The 25,227-nt window shown below is 60.2% G+C and overlaps 1 protein-coding gene across 2 annotated transcripts in view; it reads left to right on the forward strand.

Annotated features, from left to right (window-relative positions):
- Positions 1-25,227, forward strand: part of LOC122545672 (thrombospondin type-1 domain-containing protein 4-like) — a 103,108-nt gene that overhangs the window by 63,498 nt on the left and 14,383 nt on the right. For both annotated transcript variants that reach the window (XM_087984964.1, XM_087984963.1), the window contains exons 7-13: positions 9,317-9,453; positions 10,138-10,342; positions 10,447-10,616; positions 19,844-19,949; positions 21,854-22,090; positions 22,529-22,658; positions 23,732-23,936. In XM_087984964.1, the coding sequence (XP_087841090.1) occupies positions 9,317-9,453; positions 10,138-10,342; positions 10,447-10,616; positions 19,844-19,949; positions 21,854-22,090; positions 22,529-22,658; positions 23,732-23,936 (1,190 nt within the window). The remainder of the gene's footprint in view (positions 1-9,316; positions 9,454-10,137; positions 10,343-10,446; positions 10,617-19,843; positions 19,950-21,853; positions 22,091-22,528; positions 22,659-23,731; positions 23,937-25,227) is intronic.

The raw sequence follows: 25,227 nt of genomic DNA on the forward strand, positions 1-25,227 counted from the left end.
TTGATTAAGTCAAGGGGGAGGCCAATGGCTGAGTGGTGACATCACTGGACTGTTAACCCAGAGACCCAGGTAATGTTCTGGGCGACGCAGGGTTTAAATCCTACCATGGGCAGATGGTGGAATTTGAATTCCATATGGATTAAGAGTCTAACAATGGCCACATTTCCGATTGTCGGAGAAACTCACTGATGTCCTTCCTGGGCCTGGTCAACATGCGACTCCAGACCCACACAGCAATGTGTGGTCAACCCTCAAACACCCTCTGGGCAATTAGGGGTGGGCAATGAATGCTGGCCTAGCCATGAATGAATAGAAAGGAACTCTTCCCCCCCACCCAATCCCGTAGGAGTTTGAAATCTATGGGTGTTGGTTCTGAGAGAAATTTAACCGAGATTTCAGACTCAATCCATTCACTCCCCTCTACGTGAAAACGTTGCCCCTCGGGTCCCTGTTATATCTTTCCCCTCTCACCTTAAACCTATCCCCTTTTGTTCTGGACTCCCCCACCCCAGGGAAAAGACTTTGCCTATTTACCCTATCCACGCCCCTCATGATTTATAAACCTCTAAGGTCACCCCTCAGCCTCCGATGCTCCAGGGAAAACAGCCCCAGCCTGTTCAGCCTCTCCCTGTAGCTCAAATCCTCCAACCCTGGCAATGTCCTGGTAAAGAGTGCTGGGCCTTAGTGACCACCCCCCCCCCCCCTCCCCCCCCCCCACAGCCTCACTGCTCTCCTCAAGTTTGCCGGCCAGGTAATGTGTGTTGTTGATAAAGGGGAACACGTGTACATATTGTATCTGGATTTTCAGGAGGCATTTGATGAGTTGCCAGATCAAGGGTCATTGTAGACGTTTTGGAACACTCGTTTAATTCTGGTCTTCTTCCTATCTGAAGGATGTTGTGAAACTTGAAAGGGTTCAGAAAAGATTTACAAGGATGTTAGAGGGTTTGAGCTACAGGGAGAGACTAAAAGGCTGGGGCTGATTTCCCTGGAGTGTCGGAGGCTGAGGGGTGACCTTATCGTGGGCGGCAAGGTGGCACAGTGGTTAGCACTGCTGCCTCACAGCGCCAGAGACCCGGGTTCAATTCCCGCCTCAGGCGACTGACTGTGTGGAGTTTGCACGTTCTCCCCGTGTCTGCGTGGGTTTCCTCCGGGTGCTCCGGTTTCTTCCCACAATCCAAGGATGTGCAGGTCAGGTGAATTGGCCGTGCTAAATTACCCGTAGTGTTAGGTAAGGGGTAAATGTAGGGGTATGGGTGGGTTGCGCTTTGGCGGGTCGGTGTGGACATGCTGGGCCAAAGGGCCTGTTTCCACACTGTAATGTAATCTAATCTAATCTTATCGAGGTTTATGCATCCATGAGGGGCATGGATAGGGTAAATAGACAAGTTTTTTTCCCTGGGATGGGAGAGGCCCAAATTAGAGGGCCTTAGGTTTAAGGTGAAAGGGGAAAGGGACCGAAGGGGCAACCTTTTCACACAGAGGGTGGTACGTGTATGGAATGAGCTGCCAGAGGAAGTGGTGGAGGCTGGTACAATGACAGCATTTAAAAGGCATCTGGATGGGGACATGACTAGTAAGGGTTTAGAGGGATATGGGTCAAGTGCTGGTAAATGGGGACAAGTTGAGTTCAGGACATCTGGTCGGCATGGCCGCGTTGGAGCGAAGGGTCCAAGGCTGCACAGCTCGATGACTCTGTGAGAGCTCAGGATATTGGTGGGGGTAACATGCTGGCCTGGATTAAACGGGGCCTGGCTAATGGGAAGCAAAAAGTAGGCCAATTTCTGGATGGCACGATATGAGTGGGGTGCAACGGGGATTCAGTGCTGGGGGCTGTTACTTTTTATAATTTATATCGATGACATGTCGAAGGGATGAAATTTGCTGACAACACAAAGTTAGGGAAGTTGTGAAACGGGTGCATTGGGGGCTACAGAGAGGATTCAGCAACGTGTGAGCGTGCCGGTTTTAGCAGGATATTATTGAATGGCAGAGCTCAGAGGCGCACTCCTGCTTGGGATTTTCTAAGCTCACACATCTGGTTTTCTGCCAGCATTTGAGCTCAGACCATGCCACTTCCTGAGGCTGCCTGCAGTGTTTGTTGTGGGTGGTTGGGTAGGGGCCAGTGAGCCCCTCCCTCCCCCTCTGGCTCAGAGGCGAGCACGCCATCCGCTGAGGCTCGGGTTTGTGGGTTTGAAGACCCCAGATTGGGGAACTCCAGCACAAAACGCAGACTAACAGACCCAATACAGCGCCGTCAGAGGGTGAATGCTGAGGGAGTGAGCGGCGAAGAAAGGTCAGTGCTGAGGGAGCGGGCATTGTCAGATGGTCAGCGCTGAGGGAGCTGGCATTGTCAGATGGTCAGTACTGAGGGAGCAGGCACTGTAACAGGGTCAGCACTGAGGGAGCGGGCACTGTCAGAGGGTCAGTACTGAGGGAGCAGGCACTGTAACAGGGTCAGCACTGAGGGAGCGGGCACTGTCAGAGGGTCAGTACTGAGGGAGCGGGCACTGTCAGAGGGTCAGTACTGAGGGAGCAGGCACTGTCAGATGGTCAGCGCTGAGGGAGCGGGCATTGTCAGATGGTCAGCGCTGAGGGAGCGGGCATTGTCAGATGGTCAGCGCTGAGGGAGCTGGCATTGTCAGAGGGTCAGTGCTGAGGGAGCGGGCACTGTCAGAGGGTCAATACTGAGGGAGCGGGCACTGTCAGAGGGTCAATACTGAGGGAGCAGGCACTGTAACAGGGTCAGCACTGAGGGAGCGGGCACTGTCAGAGGGTCAGTACTGAGGGAGCGGGCACTGTCAGAGGGTCAGTACTGAGGGAGCAGGCACTGTAACAGGGTCAGCACTGAGGGAGCGGGCACTGTCAGAGGGTCAGTACTGAGGGAGCAGGCACTGTAACAGGGTCAGCACTGAGGGAGCGGGCACTGTCAGAGGGTCAGTACTGAGGGAGCGGGCACTGTCAGAGGGTCAGCACTGAGGAAGTGGGCACTGTAACAGGGTCAGCACTGAGGGAGTGGGCACTGTAACAGGGTCAGCACTGAGGGAGCCAGCACTGTCAGAGGGTCAGTGCTGAGGAAACGGGCATTGTCAGACGGTCAGCGCTGAGGGAGCGGGCATTGTCAGACGGTCAGTGCTGAGGGAGTGGGCACTGTCAGAGGGTCAGCGCTGAGGGAGTGGGCACTGTCAGAGGGTCAGTGCTGAGGGAGTGGGCACTGTCAGAGGGTCAGCGCTGAGGGAGTGGGCACTGTCAGAGGGTCAGCACTGAGGGAGCGGGCACTGTCAGAGGGTCAGCACTGAGGGAGCGGGCACTGTCAGAGGGTCAGCACTGAGGGAGCGGGCACTGTCAGAGGGTCAGTACTGAGGGAGCGGGAACTGTCACAGGGTCAGCACTGAGGAAGTGCGCACTGTAACAGGGTCAGCACTGAGGAAGTGGGCACTGTAACAGGGTCAGCACTGAGAGAGCGGGCACTTTCAGAGGGTCAGTGCTGAGGGAGTGCCGCACTGTAACAGGGTCAGTGCTGAGGGAGCGCCGCACTGTAACAGGGTCAGTGCTGAGGGAGCGGGCACTGTAACAGGGTCAGTGCTGAGGGAGCGGGCACTGTCAGAGGGTAAGCGCTGAGGGAGTGGGCACTGTTGGAGGGTCAGTGCTGAGGGAGTGGGCACTATTGGAGGGTCAGTGCTGAGGGAGTGGGCACTGTCGGAGGGTCAGTGCTGTGGGAGTGGGCACTGTCAGAGGGTCAGTACTGAGGGAGTGGGCGCTGTCAGAGGGTAAGCACTGAGGGAGTGGGCACTGTTGGAGGGTCAGTGCTGAGGGAGTGCCGCACTGTAACAGGGCCAGCGCTGAGGGAGTGGGCACTGTCGGAGGGTCAGTGCTGAGGGAGTGGGCACTGTCGGAGGGTCAGCGCTGAGGGAGTGGGCACTGTCGGAGGGTCAGTGCTGAGGGAGTGGGCACTGTCAGAGGGTAAGCGCTGAGGGAGTGGGCACTGTTGGAGGGTCAGTGCTGAGGGAGTGGGCACTATTGGAGGGTCAGTGCTGAGGGAGTGGGCACTGTCGGAGGGTCAGTGCTGTGGGAGTGGGCACTGTCAGAGGGTCAGTACTGAGGGAGTGGGCGCTGTCAGAGGGTAAGCACTGAGGGAGTGGGCACTGTTGGAGGGTCAGTGCTGAGGGAGTGCCGCACTGTAACAGGGCCAGCGCTGAGGGAGTGGGCACTGTCGGAGGGTCAGTGCTGAGGGAGTGGGCACTGTCGGAGGGTCAGTGCTGAGGGAGTGGGCACTGTCGGAGGGTCAGTGCTGAGGGAGTGGGCACTGTCGGAGGGTAAGTGCTGAGGGAGTGGGCACTGTCGGAGGGTCAGCACTGAGGAATTGGGCACTGTCGGAGGGTCAGTGCTGAGGGAGTGGGCGCTGTCGGAGGGTCAGTGCTGAGGGAGTGGGCGCTGTCGGAGGGTCAGTGCTGAGGGAGTGGGCACTGTCGGAGGGTCAGTGCTGAGGGAGTGGGCACTTTCGGAGGGTCAGTGCTGAGGGAGTGGGCACTGTCGGAGGGTCAGTGCTGAGGGAGTGCTGCGCCATCTCTTAGTCCCAGCATTTACCCTTTCCAAACATGACCAGCTCAGACTGGGGCAACGAGGTATCCAACAGACCTTGTGATGAGTTAACAATCACACAACACCAGGTTATAGTCCAACAGGTTTCATTGGAAATACACTAGCTTTCGGAGCATCGCTCCTTCATCAGGTGATTTTGGAGCGACGCTCCGAAAGCTAGTGTGCTTCCAATTAAACCTGTTGGACTATAACCTGGTGTTGTGTGATTGTTAACTTTGTCCACCCCAGTCCAACACCGGCATCTCCAAATCAAGACCTTGTGATAGCAGGAATGGGCTGGACAGCCTCCATCTCCCCTGTGCCAGGAAGCTCTGGGACCACAGGCACTCGTGTACACCGCTATGCAGGTTGGCATGTCCCTGGACTCTCGCAGCGAGTTGCATCCCGTTAGCTTTTCTCACAGCCTTACTGCCAAGCTCTGTGGGCTGGGAAGCAGCTGGGAATGTAAACACGCCCTTGTTATTAATTTTCTCACTCTGTTTATCCTGTGGGACAGAGATGGCTTCAATCCGGGAAAAACCTCAGAGACATGTGTGTCCCGTAAAGGCTGACAGCACCATGGGAAACAGACAGGCCCTTTGCAACCCCCCCCCTGGCCTTACTCAGGACTGGCCCTGGACAAGCCCTGACTCTACAAGGGTTACAGGGGTGGGGGCAGCAGGGAGGGAGCTGAGGGGAGGGGAGGAGGATATTCCCCAGAGATGTCCCCAGCAGGATTTATGAGAGATTTTATTTACATCCTTTGGTTTATCCTTTCTCCCCATTCTTCCTCCAGGGCGGTTAGACATTGACACCATCGCTGAGGTCTGTGGTCACGTGTAGGGCCAGACTGGGTACAAATGGCAGATGTACTCCCTCAGCGCTGACCCTCTGACAGCGCCCACTCCCTCAGCGCTGACCCTCTGACAGCACCCACTCCCTCAGCACTGACCCTCCGACAGTGCGGCACTCCCTCAGCACTGACCCTCCGACAGTGCGGCACTCCCTCAGCATTGACCCTCTGACAGTGCCCACTCCCTCAGCACTGACCCTCCGACAGTGCGGCACTCCCTCAGCACTGACCCTCCGACAGTGCGGCGCTCCCTCAGCACTGACCCTCCCACAGTGCCCACTCCCTCAGCACTGACCCGCCGACAGTGCCCGCTCCCTCAGCACTGACCCTCCGACAGTGCCCGCTCCCTCAGCACTGACTCTCCGACAGTGCCCGCTCCCTCAGCACTGACCCTCCGACAGTGCGGCACTCCCTCAGCACTGACCCTCCGACAGTGCCCACTCCCTCAGCACTGACCCTCCGACAGTGCCCACTCCCTCAGCACTGACCCGCCGACAGTGCCCGCTCCCTCAGCACTGACCCTCTGACAGTGCCCGCTGCCTCAGCACTGACCCGCCGACAGTGCCCGCTCCCTCAGCACTGACCCGCCGACAGTGCCCGCTCCCTCAGCACTGACCCGCCGACAGTGCCCACTCCCTCAGCACTGACCCGCCGACAGTGCCCGCTCCCTCAGCACTGACCCTCCGACAGTGCCCACTCCCTCAACACTGACCCTCCGACAGGGCCCACTCCCTCAACACTGACCCTCTGACAGTGCCCACTCCCTCAGCACTGACCCTCCGACAGTGCCCACTTCCTCAGCACTGACCCTCCGACAGTGCCCACTCCCTCAACACTGACCCACCGACAGGGCCCACTCCCTCAACACTGACCCTCCGACAGTGCCCGCTCCCTCAGCACTGACCCGCCGACAGTGCCCACTTCCTCAGCACTGACCCTCCGGCAGTGCCCACTCCCTCAACACTGACCCACCGACAGGGCCCACTCCCTCAACACTGACCCTCCGACAGTGCCCACTCCCTCAGCACTGACCCTCCGACAGTGCCCACTCCCTCAGCACTGACCCACCGACAGGGCCCACTCCCTCAACACTGACCCTCCGACAGTGCCCACTCCCTCAGCACTGACCCTCCGACAGTGCCCACTCCCTCAGCACTGACCCTCTGATGGTGTCCACTCCCTCAGCACTGACCCTCTGACAGTACCCACTCCCTCAGCGCTGACCCTCCGACAGTGCCCGCTCCCTCAGCACTGACCCTCCGACAGTGCCCGCTCCCTCAGCACTGACCCTCCGACAGTGCCCGCTCATTCAGCACTGACCCTCCGACAGTGCCCACTCCCTCAGCACTGACCCTCCGACAGTGCCCACTCCCTCAGCACTGACCCTCCAACAGTACCCACTACCCCAGCACTGACCCTGAGATTATCGGGACGTTTACTGAGGGACAGCTGTAATAATGTGGGGTTAGAGGCTCCTGCTGAACAGAATGCCTCACTGCTGCAGTCTCCAGCTGTTTTATTGAGAGTTTGCTATCGACTGTGTTTAGTTTTCAAGATCCGGAGTGAGATGATTACACAGATGGAACAAATAGATGTTTTTATGAGAGAGGGAAAGAGTGAAAGGGAGACTGAGACAGAGGGAGAGAATTGGCATGTACCAGATGGCAGTGTTCCTATCTGAATGTGTTCTGCCAAACACAGCCGCAGATTTAGTGGGAGGCTGTGAGAATTGAGATGTGAGTGTGAGCTGTGTGTGGGGTCTGATGTCTGAGGGAGGCCTCATCAAACTATCACGTCATGGCAAAACTGGACTTGTAAACACCAACCTCCCTACCCTCTGCGTCATCCTGCACCAGCCCTGAGCCAGGGGACAGTTTCTTCGGTTTCTGCACATTCTCTCCCTGTCAGTGTCCCCTTTATCCACAATGCCCCACCCTGTCAGTGTCCCCTTTATCCACAATGCCCCACCCTGTCAGTGTCCCCTTTATCCACACTGCGCCCCTGTCAGTGTCCCTTTTATCCACACTGCACCCCCATGTCAGTGTCCTGTTTATCCACACTGCCCCCACGTCAGTGTCCCCTTTATCCACACTGCCCCACGACAGTGTCCCCTTTATCCACACTGCCCCCCGACAGTGACCCCTTTATCCACACTGCCCCACCCTGTCAGTGCCCCCTTTATCCACACTGTCCCATCCTGTCAGTGTCCCCTTTATCCACACTGCGCCCCCCATCAGTGAACCCTTTATCTACACTGCCCCCTGTCAGTGACCACTTTATCCACACTGACCCACCCTGTCAGTGTCCCCTTTATCCACACTGCCCCCCCGTCAGTGTCCCCTTTATCTACACTGACCCACCCTGTCAGTGTCCCCTTTATCCACACTGCCCCCCTGTCAGTGTCCCCTTTATCCACACTGCCCTCCCCGTCTGTGTCCCCTTTATCCACACTGCCCCCCCGTCAGTGTCCCCTTTATCCACACTGCCCCCCTGTCAGTGTCCCCTTTATCCACACTGCCCCACGACAGTGTCCCCTTTATCCACACTGCCCCCCGACAGTGACCCCTTTATCCACACTGCCCCACCCTGTCAGTGCCCCCTTTATCCACACTGTCCCATCCTGTCAGTGTCCCCTTTATCCACACTGCGCCCCCCATCAGTGAACCCTTTATCTACACTGCCCCCTGTCAGTGACCACTTTATCCACACTGACCCACCCTGTCAGTGTCCCCTTTATCCACACTGCCCCCCCGTCAGTGTCCCCTTTATCTACACTGACCCACCCTGTCAGTGTCCCCTTTATCCACACTGCCCCCCTGTCAGTGTCCCCTTTATCCACACTGCCCTCCCCGTCTGTGTCCCCTTTATCCACACTGCCCCCCCGTCAGTGTCCCCTTTATCCACACTGCCCCCCTGTCAGTGTCCCCTTTATCCACACTGACCTTCCCACCGTCAGTGTCCCCTTTATCCACACTGCCCCCCTGTCGGTGTCCCCTATATCCACACTGCCCTCCCCCCCTGTCAATATCCCCTTTATCCACACTGCCCTCCTGTCAGTGTCCCCTTTATCCACACTGCCCCCCTGTCAGTGTCCCCTATATCCACACTGCCCTCCCCCCGTCAATATCCCCTTTATCCACACTGCCCCCCGTCAGTGTCCCCTTTATCCATACTGACCCACCCCGTCAGTGTCCCCTTTATCCATACTGCCCCACCCCGTCAGTGTCCCCTTTATCCACACTGCCCCACCCCGTCAGTGTCCCCTTTATCCACACTGCCCCACCCCGTCAGTGTCCCCTTTATCCACACTGCCCCACCCCATCAGTGTCCCCTATATCCACACTGCCTCCCCGTCAGTGTCCCCTTTATCCACACTGCCCCCCTGTCAGTGTCCCCTTTGTCCACACTGCCTTCCCGTCAGTGTCCCCTTTGTCCACACTGCCTCCCCGTCAGTGTCCCCTTTATCCACACTGCCCCCCTGTCAGTGTCCCCTTTATCCACACTGCCTCCCCGTCAGTGTCCCCTTTGTCCACACTGCCTCCCCGTCAGTGTCCCCTTTATCCACACTGCTTCCCCGTCAGTGTCCCCTTTATCCACACTGCCCTCCCCCTATCAGTGTCCCCTTTATCCACACTGCCCCCCCTGTCCGTGTCCCCTTTATCCACGCAATCTGCGTATCCCTCTTATCCAGACTCTGTCAGGGACTATTTTATACAGAATCTCACTCAGAGACCTCTGTGTCTGGGGTCACACTGTCAGTGACCCCTTTATCTGTCTGTCCCACCGCCATTACACTTGGCCGTTTTAAAATGAGTACCATGATGTATGTCTGTTTTTCTCTCTCTCCCACCTCTCTTCCTCTTTCACCTCCCTCCCCTGCAGTGAGAAAGGAACAGCGATGTGAGCTGAACTGTCGACCCTCAGGGTATCGTTTCTATGTCCGTCACTCAGACCGGGTGCAGGATGGGACACCGTGTGAGGCTAACTCCACGGACGTGTGTGTGGGTGGTCAGTGTCTGGTGAGTACCCGCTGCCTCCAGCCCCTACACCCCCTCCCTATCCTGGTCACCCCCTCCATCCCCCTCCACCCCCTGCCTATCCCTGTCACCCCCTCCACCCCCTCCCTATCCCTGTCACTCCCTCTAGCCCCTACACCCCCTCCCTATCTCTGTCTCGCCCACCAGACCCTCTCACTCTCTCCCTCTCACTCTCTCCCTCTCACTCTCTCCCTCTCACTCTCTCCCTCTCACTCTCTCCCTCTCACTCTCTCCCTCTCACTCTCTCCCTCTCACTCTCTCCCTCTCACTCTCTCCCTCTCACTCTCTCTCTCTCTCTCTCACTCACACACTCCATTTCTTTCACTGTCTCTCTCCCTCTCTCTCACATTTTCCCCCCATCTCTCTCACATGCATACTCTGTCTCTCACACTCTCTCTATCTCTCTCTCTCTTTCTCACTCTCTCTGTCACACACGCCTGCTGTCTCTTTCTCTCTCCCTTTCACACACTCTCTCTCTCTCTCTCCCTTTCACACACTCTCTCTCTCTCTCGCACACACTGTGTCTCACATGCACATGCTCTCTCACTCTCTGCATCTCTTTCACAATCTCTGTCTCACTGTCTCTCTCACTTGTGCGTGCGCACACACACACACACACTCTCTCACTCATTCTCACTGTCTCTCTCTGTGTTTTCTCTCTCACAGACAGCGGGCTGTGATGGCACTCTAGGTTCAGGGACGAGGCCTGACCGTTGTGGAGTGTGTGGAGGGGATGGTTCCTCCTGTGAGCTGGTTTTCGGGCTGTTTGAGGATTCCCAGGTCAACGTCGGTTACCATCGGATCATTTCCATTCCCGCTGGAGCCACCCGCATCAACATAACGGAGGCAGCCCGCAGTCGGAACTACCTGGGTGGGTATCCTGAGCTGGCAGTGTGGAGGGAGTTGGGGGAGGGGAGGGGGGCGGCCGGTATTCGCGATGTCGACTGACCAATGCTCTGGCCATTGCCCCCACAGCCCTGAGGAGTCACTCGGGCCAATCGATCATCAATGGGAACTGGGCGATCGATAGGCCAGGCCAGTACGAGGGAGCAGGAACCACTTTCACCTACGTCAGGCCCTCAGAGGGCACTGTCGGAGAGAGGGTCCACGCTATGGGCCCCACCACCGAACCCATCGAGGTTTACGTGAGTGTCCGGGGGAGGCCCCAACAAGGCTTTCGGGTCAACTACACAGCACACCCTGCCCCCAGCTCCGCCCCCGCCGCCCCCGAAAACACACCTCCCATCCCTACACACAACATGACTCCCCCTCACCCACCCCCCAACACATCTTCCCCCCCCCTCCCCATATGCCACAACACATCTCGCCCACCCCATTCCCAACATACCTCCCCTCTCAGCCCACAACATGACCCCCCCCCCCTCCACAATATACCCACCCACCCCGCCCACAACACACCTCCCCCACACTGCCCACAACACACCTCCCTCCACCCCCTCCATACACCTCCCCCCACCCCCTCAACATGCCTCCCCCCACCCCCTCAACATGCCTCCCCCCACCCCCGCAAAAGCCTCCCCCACCCCACACACAGCACACCTCCCCCCACCCCCTCAACACACCTCCCCCCACCCCCTCAACACGCCTCCCCCATCCTCAACACATCTCCTCCCTCAACACGCCTCCCCCCACCCCCTCAACACGCCTCCCCCCACCCCCTCAACACACCTCCCCCCACCCCCTCAACACGCCTCCCCCATCCTCAACACATCTCCTCCCTCAACACGCCTCCCCCCACCCCCTCAACACGCCTCCCCCCACCCCAACATGCCTCCCCCCACTCCCTCAACATGCCTCCCCCCACTCCCTCAACACGCCTCCCCCACCCCTCAACACGCCTCCTCCCACCCCTTCAACACGCCTCCTCCCACCCCCTCAACATGCCTCCTCCCACAATACACCCCCCCACCCCCTCAACACGCCTCCTCCAACACACGTCCTCCCATCCCCTCAACACGACTCCTCCCACCCCCTTAACACGCCTCCCCACCGCCTCAATACGCCTCCCCCCACTCCCTCAACACGCCTCCTCCCTCAACACACCTCCCATCCCCTCAACACACCTCCCCCCACCCCTCAACACGCCTCCTCTATCAACAGACCTCCTCCCTCAACACACCTCCTCCCTCAACACACCTCCCATCCCCTCAACAAACCTCCACGCACCCCTCAACACGCCTCCCCCCACCCCCTCAACATGCCTCCTCCCTCAACACGCCTCCCCTCACCCCCTCAACACGCCTCCCCCAACCCTCAACACACCTCCTCCTTCAACACGCCTCCTCCCTCAACACACCTCCCCTCACCCCCTCAACACACCTCCCCCACCCCTCAACACGCCTCCTCCCTCAACACACCTCCTCCCTCAACACACCTCCTCCCTCAACACGCCACCTCCCTCAACACGCCTCCCCACCCCCTCAACACGCCTCCTCCCTCAACACACCTCCTCCCTCAACACAACTCCTCCCTCAACACACCTCCTCCCTCAACACGCCTCCTCCCTCAACACGCCTCCCCCACCCCCTCAACACGCCTCCCCCACCCCCTCAACACGCCTCCCCCACCCCCTCAACACGCCTCCCCCACCCCCTCAACACGCCTCCCCAACCCCCTCAACACGCCCCCCCCACCCCCTCAACACACCTCCCTCACCCCCTCAACATGCCTCCTCCCACAATACACCCCCCCACCCTCTCAACACCCCTCCTCCCACACCCTCAACACGCCTCCTCCCACCCCCTCAACATGCCTCCTCCCACAATACACCCCCCCCACCCTCTCAACACCCCTCCTCCCACACCCTCAACACGCCTCCTCCCACCCCTTCAACACGCCTCCTCCCACCCCCTCAACACACCTCCTCCACCCCCTCAACACACCTCCCCCACCCCTCAACACACCTCCTCCCTCAACACGCCTCCTCCCTCAACACACCTCCTCCACCCCCTCAACACACCTCCCCCACCCCTCAACACACCTCCTCCCTCAACACACCTCCTCCCTCAACACACCTCCTCCCTCAACACGCCTCCTCCCTCAACACGCCTCCTCCCTCAACACGCCTCCCCACCCCCTCAACACGCCTCCTCCCTCAACACACCTCCTCCCTCAACACACCTCCTCCCTCAACACACCTCCTCCCTCAACACGCCTCCCCCCTCAACACGCCTCCCCCACCCCCTCAACACGCCTCCCCCACCCCCTCAACACGCCTCCCCCACCCCCTCAACACGCCTCCCCAACCCCCTCAACACGCCCCCCCCACCCCCTCAACACACCTCCCTCACCCCCTCAACATGCCTCCTCCCACAATACACCCCCCCCACCCTCTCAACACCCCTCCCCCCACCCCCTCAATACAACTCCCCCACACCCTCAACACACCTCCCCCACCCCCTCAACACACCTCCCCTACCCCCTCAATACACCTCTCCCTACCCCCTCAACACACCTCCCCCACCCCCTCAACACACCACCTCCACCCCCTCAACACGCCTCCCCCCACCCCCTCAACACACCTCCTCCACCCCCTCAACACGCCTCCCCCCACCCCCTCAACACGCCTCCCCCCACCCCCTCAACACGCCTCCTCCCTCAACACGCCTCCCCCCACCCCCTCAACACACCTCCCCTACCCCCTCAATACACCTCTCCCTACCCCCTCAACACGCCTCCCCCCACCCCTCAACACACCTCCCCTACCCCCTCAACACGCCTCCCCCCACCACTCAACACACCTCCCCTACCCCCTCAATACGCCTCCCCCCACCCCCTCAACACACCTCCCCCACCCCCTCAACACGCCTCCCCCCACCCCTCAACACACCTCCCCACCCCCTCAACACGCCTCCCCCCACCCCTCAACACGCCTCCCCCCACCCCCTCAACACGCCTCCCCCACCCCTCAACACACCTCCTCCACCCCCTCAACACGCCTCCCCCCACCCCTCAACACGCCTCCCCCCACCCCCTCAACACGCCTCCCCCCACCCCCTCAACACACCTCCTCCACCCCATCAACACGCCTCCCCCCACCCCTCAACACGCCTCCCCCCACTCCCTCAATACACATCCCCCACCCCCTCAACACGCCTCCCCTACCCCCTCAACACACCTCCCCTACCCCCTCAATACACCTCTCCCTACCCCCTCAACACACCTCCCCCACCCCCTCAACACACCTCCCCTACCCCCTCAACACGCCTCCCCCCACTCCCTCAACACGCCTCCCCCCACCCCCTCAACATGCCTCCTCCCTCAACACGCCTCCCCTCACCCCAACAGGCCTCCCCCCACTCCCTCAATACACATCCCCCACCCCCTCAACACGCCTCCCCCCACCCCTCAACACACCTCCCCCACCCCCTCAATACACCTCTCCCTACCCCCTCAACACACCTCCCCCCACCCCCTCAACACACCTCCTCCACCCCCTCAACACGCCTCCCCCACTCCCTCAATACACATCCCCCACCCCCTCAACACGCCTCCCCCCACCCCCTCAACACACCTCCCCTACCCCCTCAACACACCTCCCCTACCCCCTCAATACACCTCTCCCCACCCCCTCAACACACCTCCCCCACCCCCTCAACACACCTCCCCTACCCCCTCAACACGCCTCCCCCCACTCCCTCAACACACCTCCCCCACCCCCTCAATACACCTCTCCCCACCCCCTCAACACACCTCCCCCACCCCCTCAACACACCTCCCCTACCCCCTCAACACGCCTCCCCCCACTCCCTCAACACACCTCCCCCACCCCCTCAACACGCCTCCCCCAACCCCTCAACACGCCTTCCCCCACCCCCTACCTCCCCTACCCCCTCAACACGCCTCCCCCCACCCCCTCAACACGCCTCCCCTACCCCCTCAACACGCCTCCCCCAACCCCTCAACACGCCTCCCCCCACCCCCTCAACACGCCTCCCCCCACCCCCTCAACACGCCTCCCCCCACCCCCTCAACACACCTCCCCCACCCCCTCAACACACCTCCCCCACCCCCTCAACACACCTCCCCCACCCCCTCAACACGCCTCCCCCAACCCCTCAACACGCCTCCCCCCACCCCCTCAACACGCCTCCCCCCACCCCTCAACACACCTCCTCCACCCCCTCAACACACCTCCCCCCACCCCTCAACACACCTCCCCCCACCCCTCAACACACCTCCCCCACCCCCTCAACACGCCTCCCCGCACCCCCTCAACACGCCTCCCCCAACCCCTCAACACACCTCCCCCCACCCCTCAACACACCTCCTCCATCCCCTCAACACGCCCCCCCCACCCCCTCAACACGCCTCCCCAACCCCCTCAACACGCCCCCCCCACCCCCTCAACACACCACCTCCCTCAACACGCCTCCTCCCTCAACACGCCTCCCCTACCCCCTCAACACGCCTCCCCTACCCCCTCAACACGCCTCCCCCACCCCCTCAACACGCCTCCCCAACCCCCTCAACACGCCCCCCCCACCCCCTCAACACACCTCCCTCACCCCCTCAACATGCCTCCTCCCACAATACACCCTCCCCACCCTCTCAACACCCCTCCTCCCACACCCTCAACACGCCTCCTCCCACCCCCTCAACATGCCTCCTCCCACAATACACCCCCCCCACCCTCTCAACACCCCTCCTCCCACACCCTCAACACGCCTCCTCCCACCCCCTCAACACACCTCCTCCCACCCCCTCAACACACCTCCTCCACCCCCTCAACACACCTCCTCCCTCAACACGCCTCCTCCCTCAACACACCTCCTCCACCCCCTCAACACACCTCCCCCACCCCTCAACACACCTCCTCCCTCAACACACCTCCTCCCTCAACACACCTCCTCCCTCAACACGCCTCCCCCCTCAACACGCCTCCCCCACCCCCTCAACACGCCTCCCCAACCCCCTCAACACGCCCCCCCCACCCCCTCAACACACCTCCCTCACCCCCTCAACATGCCTCCTCCCACAATACACCCCCCCACCCTCTCAACACCCCTCCTCCCACACCCTCAACACGCCTCCTCCCACCCCCCAACATGCCTCCTCCCACAATACACCCCCCCACCCTCTCAACACCCCTCCCCCCACCCCCTCAATACACCTCCCCCACCCCCTCAACACACCTCCCCCACCCCCTCAACACACCTCCCCTACCCCCTCAATACACCTCTCCCTACCCCCTCAACACACCTCCCCCACCCCCTCAACACACCTCCTCCACCCCCTCAACACGCCTCCCCCCACCCCCTCAACACACCTCCTCCACCCCCTCAACACGCCTCCCCCCACCCCCTCAACACGCCTCCCCCCACCCCCTCAACACGCCTCCTCCCTCAACACGCCTCCCCCTACCCCCTCAACACACCTCCCCTACCCCCTCAATACACCTCTCCCTACCCCCTCAACACGCCTCCCCCCACCCCTCAACACACCTCCCCTACCCCCTCAACACGCCTCCCCCCACCCCCTCAACACACCTCCCCCACCCCCTCAACACGCCTCCCCCCACCCCTCAACACGCCTCCCCACCCCCTCAACACGCCTCCCCCCACCCCTCAACACGCCTCCCCCCACCCCCTCAACACGCCTCCCCCCACCCCTCAACACACCTCCTCCACCCCCTCAACACGCCTCCCCCCACCCCTCAACACGCCTCCCCCCACCCCCTCAACACGCCTCCCCCCACCCCCTCAACACACCTCCTCCACCCCATCAACACGCCTCCCCCCACCCCTCAACACGCCTCCCCCCACTCCCTCAATACACATCCCCCACCCCCTCAACACGCCTCCCCTACCCCCTCAACACACCTCCCCTACCCCCTCAATACACCTCTCCCTACCCCCTCAACACACCTCCCCCACCCCCTCAACACACCTCCCCTACCCCCTCAACACGCCTCCCCCCACTCCCTCAACACGCCTCCCCCCACCCCCTCAACATGCCTCCTCCCTCAACACGCCTCCCCTCACCCCAACAGGCCTCCCCCCACTCCCTCAATACACATCCCCCACCCCCTCAACACGCCTCCCCCCACCCCTCAACACACCTCCCCCACCCCCTCAATACACCTCTCCCTACCCCCTCAACACACCTCCCCCCACCCCCTCAACACACCTCCTCCACCCCCTCAACACGCCTCCCCCACTCCCTCAATACACATCCCCCACCCCCTCAACACGCCTCCCCCCACCCCCTCAACACACCTCCCCTACCCCCTCAACACACCTCCCCTACCCCCTCAATACACCTCTCCCCACCCCCTCAACACACCTCCCCCACCCCCTCAACACACCTCCCCTACCCCCTCAACACGCCTCCCCCCACTCCCTCAACACACCTCCCCCACCCCCTCAATACACCTCTCCCCACCCCCTCAACACACCTCCCCCACCCCCTCAACACACCTCCCCTACCCCCTCAACACGCCTCCCCCCACTCCCTCAACACACCTCCCCCACCCCCTCAACACGCCTCCCCCAACCCCTCAACACGCCTTCCCCCACCCCCTCAACACACCTCCCCTACCCCCTCAACACGCCTCCCCCCACCCCCTCAACACGCCTCCCCTACCCCCTCAACATGCCTCCCCCAACCCCTCAACACGCCTCCCCCCACCCCCTCAACACGCCTCCCCCCACCCCCTCAACACGCCTCCCCCCACCCCCTCAACACACCTCCCCCACCCCCTCAACACACCTCCCCCACCCCCTCAACACACCTCCCCCACCCCCTCAACACGCCTCCCCCAACCCCTCAACACGCCTCCCCCCACCCCCTCAACACGCCTCCCCCCACCCCTCAACACACCTCCTCCACCCCCTCAACACACCTCCCCCCACCCCTCAACACACCTCCACCCACCCCTCAACACACCTCCCCCACCCCCTCAACACGCCTCCCCCCACCCCCTCAACACGCCTCCCCCAACCCCTCAACACACCTCCCCCCACCCCTCAACACACCTCCTCCATCCCCTCAACACGCCTCCCCCCACCCCCTCAACACACCTCTCCCACCCCCTCAACACACCTCCCCTACCCCCTCAACACACCTCCCCCCACCCCTCAACACACCTCCCCCACCCCCTCAACACACCTCCCCCCACCCCTCAACACACCTCTCCCTACCCCCTCAACACGCCTCCCCTACCCCCTCAACACACCTCCCCCACCCCCTCAACACACCTCCCCCACCCCCTCAACACACCTCCCCCCACTCCCTCAACACGCCTCCCCCCACTCCCTCAACACGCCTCCCCCCACTCCCTCAACACGCCTCCCCCCACCCCCTCAACACGCCTCCCCTCACCCCAACAGGCCTCCCCCCACCCCCTCAATACACCTCTCCCCACCCCCTCAACACACCTCTCCCACCCCCTCAACACACCTCTCCCACCCCCTCAACACACCTCTCCCCACCCCCTCAACACACCTCTCCCCACCCCCTCAATACACCTCTCCCCACCCCCTCAATACACCTCCCCCCACCCCCTCAATACACCTCTCCCCACCCCCTCAATACACCTCTCCCCACCCCCTCAATACACCTCTCCCCACCCCCTCAATACACCTCCCCCCACCCCCTCAATACACCTCCCCCACCCCCTCAACACACCTCCCCCCACCCCTCAACACACCTCCTCCACCCCCTCAACACGCCTCCCCTACCCCCTCCACACACCTCCCCCACCCCCTCAACACACCTCCCCCACCCCCTCAACACACCTCCCCCCCCCCCCTCAACACACCTGTCCGCTCCCCCCATAACACACATCTCCTCCCTACCCCACAACAAATCTGCCACCCCCCTACTACAACACACCTCCCCCTTCCACCCCCACCCATAAAAATTGTACAGATAGGCATCCACCACACTGACCTCACCTGCCCCCTGACCGGGACACAAATTGCGGGGGATGGTGGGTTGTGGATGTGGGTGGGGACCTGATTTAGAGAGTGTTTGACCAGTGTACGGGGTAAGGAAACTTTATACTGTATGTAACCCTGTCCCTGTCCTGGGAGTGTTTGATGGTGGGGACAGTGTAGAGGGAGCTTTACTCTGTATCTAACCATATGCTGTCCCTGTCATAGAGTCATAGAGGTGTACAGCATGGAAACAGACCCTTCGGTCCAAGCCGTCCATGCCGACCAGATATCCCAACCCAATCTAGTCCCACCTGCCAGCTCCCGGCCCATATCCCTCCAAACTCTTCCTATTTATATACCCATCCAAATGCCTCTTAAATGTTGCAATTGAACCAGCCTCCACCACTTTCTCTGGCAGCTCATTCCATACACTTACCACCCTCTGCGTGAAAACGTTGCCCCTTAGGTCTCTTTTAAATCTTTCCCCTCTCACCCTAAACCAATGCCATCCCAGGGAAAAGACTTTGCTTATTTATCCTATCCATGCCTCTCATAATTCTATAAACCTCTATAAGGTCACCCCTCAGCCTCCGACGCTCCAGGGAAAACAGCCCAAGCCTGTTCAGCCTCTCCCTGTAGCTCAGATCCTCCAACCCTGGCAACATCCTTGTAAATCTTTTCTGAACCCTTTCAAGTTTCACAACATCTTTCCAATGGAAGGAGACCAGAATTGCACGCAATATTCCAACAGTGGCCTAACCAATGTCCTGTACAGCCGCAACATGACCTCCCAACTCCTGTACTCAATACTCTGACAAATAAAGGAAAGCATACCAAACGCCTTCTTCACTATCCTATCTACCTGCGACTCCATTTTCAAGGAGCTATGAACCTGCACTCCAAGGTCTCTTTGTTCAGCAACACTCCCTAGGACCTTACCATTAAGTGTATAAGTCCTGCTAAGATTTGCTTTCCCAAAATGTAGCACCTCGCATTTATCTGAATTAAACTCCATCTGCCACTTCTCAGCCCATTGGCCCATCTGGTCCAGATCCTGTTGGAATCTGAGGTAACCCTCTTCGCTGTCCACTACACCTCCAATTTTGGTGTTCTGGGAGTGTTTGATGGTGGACAGTGTAGAGGGAGCTTTACTCTGTATCTAATCCCATGCTGTCCCTATCCTTAGGAGTGTTTGATGGGGGCGAGGGGGAACAGTATAGAGAGAGCTTTACTCTGTATCTACCCTGTGCTGTCCCTGTCCTGGGAGTGTTTGATGGGGGACAGTGTAGAGGGAGCTTTACTCTGTATCTAACCCGGTGCTGTCCCTGTCCTGGGAGTGTTTGATGGGGGACAGTGTAGAGAGAACTTTACTCTGTATCTATCCCTGTGCTGTCCCTGTCCCTGAGAGTGTTTGATGGGGGACAGTGTAGAGGAAGCTTTACTTCCACAAATTAATGTTTTTTTTATTTCAGATGATCTTCCAACAGGATAATCCTGGAATTCACTACCAATTTGTACTCCCTGTGGAGAAGCCCACTCCTCCCCAGCCAAATCCCCACCTTCCCAGCCAGACACACAGTAAGAAACAGCGGAAAAAATGATACGTGATATTGTCAGGGAGGTGGCTGTGCAGCTGTGTGTCTGTGTTATTGGCCAACTTTATCTCTGTGGGAGCTCTGTCCTCCCCCAAAACCCTGCAGTAATGTGCCTGAGCCCCATTGAAACTGCAGCTCACATTGCACACATACTCCCAGTATGAGACTGACTAAGTCGGAGGGTCAGCACTGAGGGGGTGGCATCGTCGGAGGGTCAGTGCTGAGGGAGTGCCGCACTGTCGGAGGGTCAGTGCTGAGGGCCCGGGCACTGTGGGTGGGTCAGTGCTGAGGGAGTGGGCACTGTCGGAGGGTCAGTGCTGAGGGAGCGGGCACAGTCGGAGGGTCAGTGCTGAGGGAGTGGCCACTGTCGGATGGTCTGTGCTGAGGGAGTGCCGCACTGTCGGAGGGTCAGTGCTGAGGGAGTGGGCACTGTTGGAGGGTCAGTGCTGAGGAAGCTGGCGCTGTCGGAGAGTCAGTGCTAAGGGAGTGGGCACTGTGGGAGGGTCAGTGCTGAGGGAGCGCTGCACTGTGGGAGGGTCAGTGCTGAGGGAGCGCCGCACTGTAGGAGGGTCAGCGCTGAGGGAGTGGGCACTGTCGGGGGGTCAGCGCTGAGGGAGCGGATACTGTCGGAGGGTCAGCGCTGAGGGAGTGGGCACTGTCAAATGGTCAGTGCTGAGGGGGTGGGCACGTTTGGAGGGTCAGCGCTGAGGGAGTGGGCACTGTCGGAGGGTCAGCGCTGAGGGAGTGGGCACTGTCGGAGGGTCAGTGCTGAGGGAGTGGGCACTGTCGGAGGGTCAGTGCTTAGGGAGTGGGTGCTGTCGGAGGGTCAGCGCTGAGGGAGTGGGCACTGTCGGAGGGTCAGTGCTGAGGCAGTGGGCACTGTCGGAGGGTCAGCGCTGAGGGAGTGGGCACTGTCGGAGGGTCAGTGCTGAGGGTATGGGCACTGTCGAAGGGTCAGTGCTGAGGGAGTGGGCACTTTTGGAGGGTCAGTGCTGAGGGAGTGGGCGCTGTCGGAGGGTCAGTGCCGAGAGAGCGGGTGCTGTCGCAGGGTCAGTGCTGAGGGAGTGGGCACTGTCGGAGGGTCAGGGCTGAGGGAGTGGGCACTGTCGGAGGGTCAGGGCTGAGGGAGTGGGCACTGTCGGAGGGTCAGTGCTGAGGGAGTGGGCACTGTCAGATGGTCAGTGCTGAGGGAGTGGGCGCTGTCGGAGGGTCAGTGCTGAGGGAGTGGGCACTGTCGGAGGGTCAGTGCTGAGGGAGTGGGCACTGTTGGAGGGTCAGCGCTGAGGGAGTGGGCACTGTCGGAGGGTCAGTGCTGAGGGAGTGGGCACTGTCAGATGGTCAATGCTGAGGGAGTGGGCGCTGTTGGAGGGTCAGTGTTGAGGGAGTGGGCACTGTCAGAGGGTCAGCGCTGAGGGAGTGGGAACTGTTGGAGGGTCAGTGCTGAGGGAGTGGGCACTGTCGGAGGGTCAGTGCTGAGGGAGTGGACACCATCGGAGGGTCAGTGCTGAGGGAGTGGACACCATCGGAGGGTCAGTGCTGAGGGAGTGGACACCATCGGAGGGTCAGTGCTGAGGGAGTGGACACCATCGGAGGGTCAGTGCTGAGGGAGTCGGCACTATGGGAGGGTCAGTGCTGAGGGAGTGGACACCATCGGAGGGTCAGTGCTGAGGGAGTGGGCACTGTCGGAGGGTCAGTGCTGAGGGAGTGGACACCATCGGAGGGTCAGTGCTGAGGGAGTCGGCACTATGGGAGGGTCAGTGCTGAGGGAGCTGATATGTATGTGATGAATGGAAGCCAGCTTGGGTTGCCTTATGTTTGATCTGTTGACTCTTGTGTCCCATTGTTCACGGTTTGACTTGGTTCTGTCTTCCTTTTGCCCCCTCCCAGCCAGCTCCCAGAGTACCGGAGACCTGAGGGACGTGTCAGCATTGTCCAGCATCCCGGCTCTTAGCCACCGAGGCACGCACCACACCATCCCCAATCCCCCCAGGGTCCGCGGTGGGCAGCGTGACCGTCGCCTGCAGGTTTATCACACCGACGCACAGGAGGATCCCGCGCTGGCTCCGCCAATTTACCGCTGGATGTCCCAGAGTCTGACCGAGTGTTCCGTCTCCTGTGGGAAAGGTGTGTGCAGGGGGAGCAGGGCTGGCGAGGCCCTTTCTCCAAGACGTTTGTCATCAGGACACCTGGCAAGAGTGCCGAACTTCTGCTGAGTGTCACCCACGGAGAAAAGGGTGGCGATGAGCTGACTCGGATCAGCCTTCGTACTGCCATGGGGGAAAGGATGACTCCCTGTGCAATCGGGTATCCCTCTGCTGTTCCCCGAGTCATTGCTGCAATCGTCAGAAATTTGGCATTCTTGCCGTGGTGTCCTGACCAACGCAAGTCGGAACGTGTCTCCCTCTTCCAGGCAGCGTTTTGACTGGGATCTGTGGGGAAGGGACAACATGGTGAGAAGTGGGGGGGTACAGCGAGGGTGGATCTTTGGAGGATTGTGAGGGAATTGCAGACAATTGACTATACCCCTGCCGTCTCTCTATCTCTCTCTGTCTGTGTCTGCAGGGTTCCAGTACCCCACCTTCCGCTGCCTGGCCCAGGATACCCAGGAGTTAGTGTCAGATGCCCTTTGTGACTCAGCATCCAAACCTGCAAGTGTGGCCCAGTCCTGTAACACCCAGCCCTGCCCTGCTTTGTAAGTATTCGCAACCTGAGGTCACCTTTTCCTCTCCACAATCCTCCCCCAACAGATAGTCATGCCAGCTACCTGAGGCACTCACTCTCTCCCAGACCACAGGGCCATTGCATCGCGCGGCCAGCGCTCATTCGCCATACCTCTCTCTCCGTGCAGCCTGTGACTTTAGACCTACACCCCGAATGGACTTGGGCTGGTGCTGGGACACTCTGTACCTTTGGGCACTTAATGGGAAAGTGAATACACTGTCAAACAGCACGAACCTGGGGATGTGATCCCAGGTCTGCGCAAGGCAGACCTGTCCTACTGTGCCACCCACGGGGCGATAGTGGTACTACAGCATTCTGACTGAGTTTAAAAAAATCTTAACACCCAGCGTGGTTACAAACCAGAATCTAATCGAGGGGTTTATATACAGAATAACAGATACCCGGGAGGGAGTTACAGACTGGAATCTAATCGAGGGGTTCGGGGTGGTTTATATACAGAATAACGTGTACCCGGGAGGGAGTTACAGACTGGAATCTAATCGAGGGGTTCAGGGTGGGTTATATACAGAATAACAGATACCCGGAGGGAGTTACAGACTGGAATCTAATCGAGGGGTTCGGGGTGGGGTTTATATACAGAATAACAGATACCCCGGGAGGGAGTTACAGACTGGAATCTAATCGAGGGGTTTATATACAGAATAACAGATACCCGGGAGGGAGTTACAGACTGGAATCTAATCGAGGGGTTTATATACAGAATAACAGATACCCCGGGAGGGAGTTACAGACTGGAATCTAATCGAGGGGTTTATATACAGAATAACAGATACCCCGGGAGGGAGTTACAGACTGGAATCTAATCGAGGGGTTCGGGGTGGTTTATATACAGAATAACAGATACCCGGGAGGGAGTTACAGACTGGAATCTAATCGAGGGGTTTATATACAGAATAACCTGTACCCACGAGAGGGTTCCAGGCTGGAATCTAATTGAGGGGATGGGTTGGGGGTGGGGGGGTTGTATATACAATGACAGTGTCTGATTGTCTCTCCCTGTTGTGTGTGGTTCCTGTTCTCCAGTTGGAGTGTGGGTTCCTGGTCCCAATGCAGTAAGAGCTGTGGAAAGGGCATTTACCATCGGCAGGTGCTGTGTCGACAGGCCTATGCAAACCGCACTGTGGCAGTTCACCCACGTCACTGTGCCCACCTGGAGAAACCCAACACCACCCAGCCGTGTGAGACCCGACCCTGTACCCACTGGCAGATCCAAACGGACTGGGAATCGGTAAATACAGCAGGATATCGGGACGTACCCCCAGCTGGTTTAGTCAATCACTGTCCTCCCCCCTCCCCAGCTCTGTCACCCCCTCCAGCCCCTACACCCCCTCCCTATCTCTGTCACCCCCTCCAGCCCCTACAACCCCCTCCCTATCTCTGTCACTCCCTCCAGTCCCCTACACCCCCTCCCTATCTCTGTCACCCCCTCCAGCCCCTACATCCCCGCCCTATCTCTGTCACCCCTACACCCCCTCCCTATCTCTGTCCCATCCAGCCCCTACACCCCTCCTTATTCCTGTCACCCCCTCCAGCCCCCTACACCCCTCCCTATCTCTGTCCCATCCAGCCCCTACACCCCCTCCTTATTCCTGTCACCCCCTCCAGTCCCCTACACCCCCCCCATGTCTGTCACCCCCCTCCAGCCCCTACACCCCCTCCCTATCTCTGTCACCCCCTCCAGCCCCTACACCCGCTCCCTATCTCTGTCACCCCCTCCAGTCCCCTACACCCCCTCCCTATCTCTGTCACCCCCTCCAGCCCCTACACCCCTCCCTATCTCTGTCACCCCCTCCAGTCCCAGTTCTCCCCAGTTAACCCCCCCCACTCCCCGTGGGAGCGAGTCCCCATTCTCCCCCTCCCCCCACTCGCCGTGGAAGCGAGTCCCACATTCTCCCCCCACTCCCCGTGGGAGTGAGTTCCCCATTCTCCCCACCCACCACTCCTCGTGGGAGAGAGTCCCCCATTCTCCCCCCACTTCCCGTGGGAGCGAGTCCCCCCATTTCCCCCCCCCCCCCCCCCACTCCCTGTGGAAGCGAGTCCCCCATTCTCCCCCCACTCCCCGTGGGAGCGAGTCCCCATTCTTCCTCCTCCCCCCCCCACTCCCTGTGGAAGCGAGTCCCCCATTCTCCCCCCACTCCCCGTGGGAGCGAGTCCCCATTCCCACCCCCCACTCCCTGTGGAAGCGAGTCCCCATTCTCCCCCCACTCCCCGTGGGAGTGAGTTCCCCATTCTCCCCACCCACCACTCCTCGTGGGAGAGAGTCCCCCATTCTCCCCCCACTTCCCATGGGAGCGAGTCCCCCCATTTCCCCCGCCCCCCACTCCCTGTGGAAGCGAGTCCCCCATTCTCCCCCCACTCCCCGTGGAAGCGAGTCCCCAATCTCCCCCTCCCCCCCACTCCCGTGGGAGCGAGTCCCCCCATTCTCCTCCCCCCCCCCCCCCCCCCACTCCCCGTGGGAGCGAGACCCCATTCTTCCCCCACCCCCCCCACTCCCCGTGGGAGCGAGTCCCCATTCTCCC

The sequence above is a fragment of the Chiloscyllium plagiosum genome, unplaced genomic scaffold (assembly GCF_037043375.1).
Source record: "Chiloscyllium plagiosum isolate Xiang-an unplaced genomic scaffold, Cpla_swu_hap1 HiC_scaffold_50, whole genome shotgun sequence".
Classification (NCBI taxonomy): Eukaryota; Metazoa; Chordata; class Chondrichthyes; order Orectolobiformes; family Hemiscylliidae; genus Chiloscyllium; species Chiloscyllium plagiosum.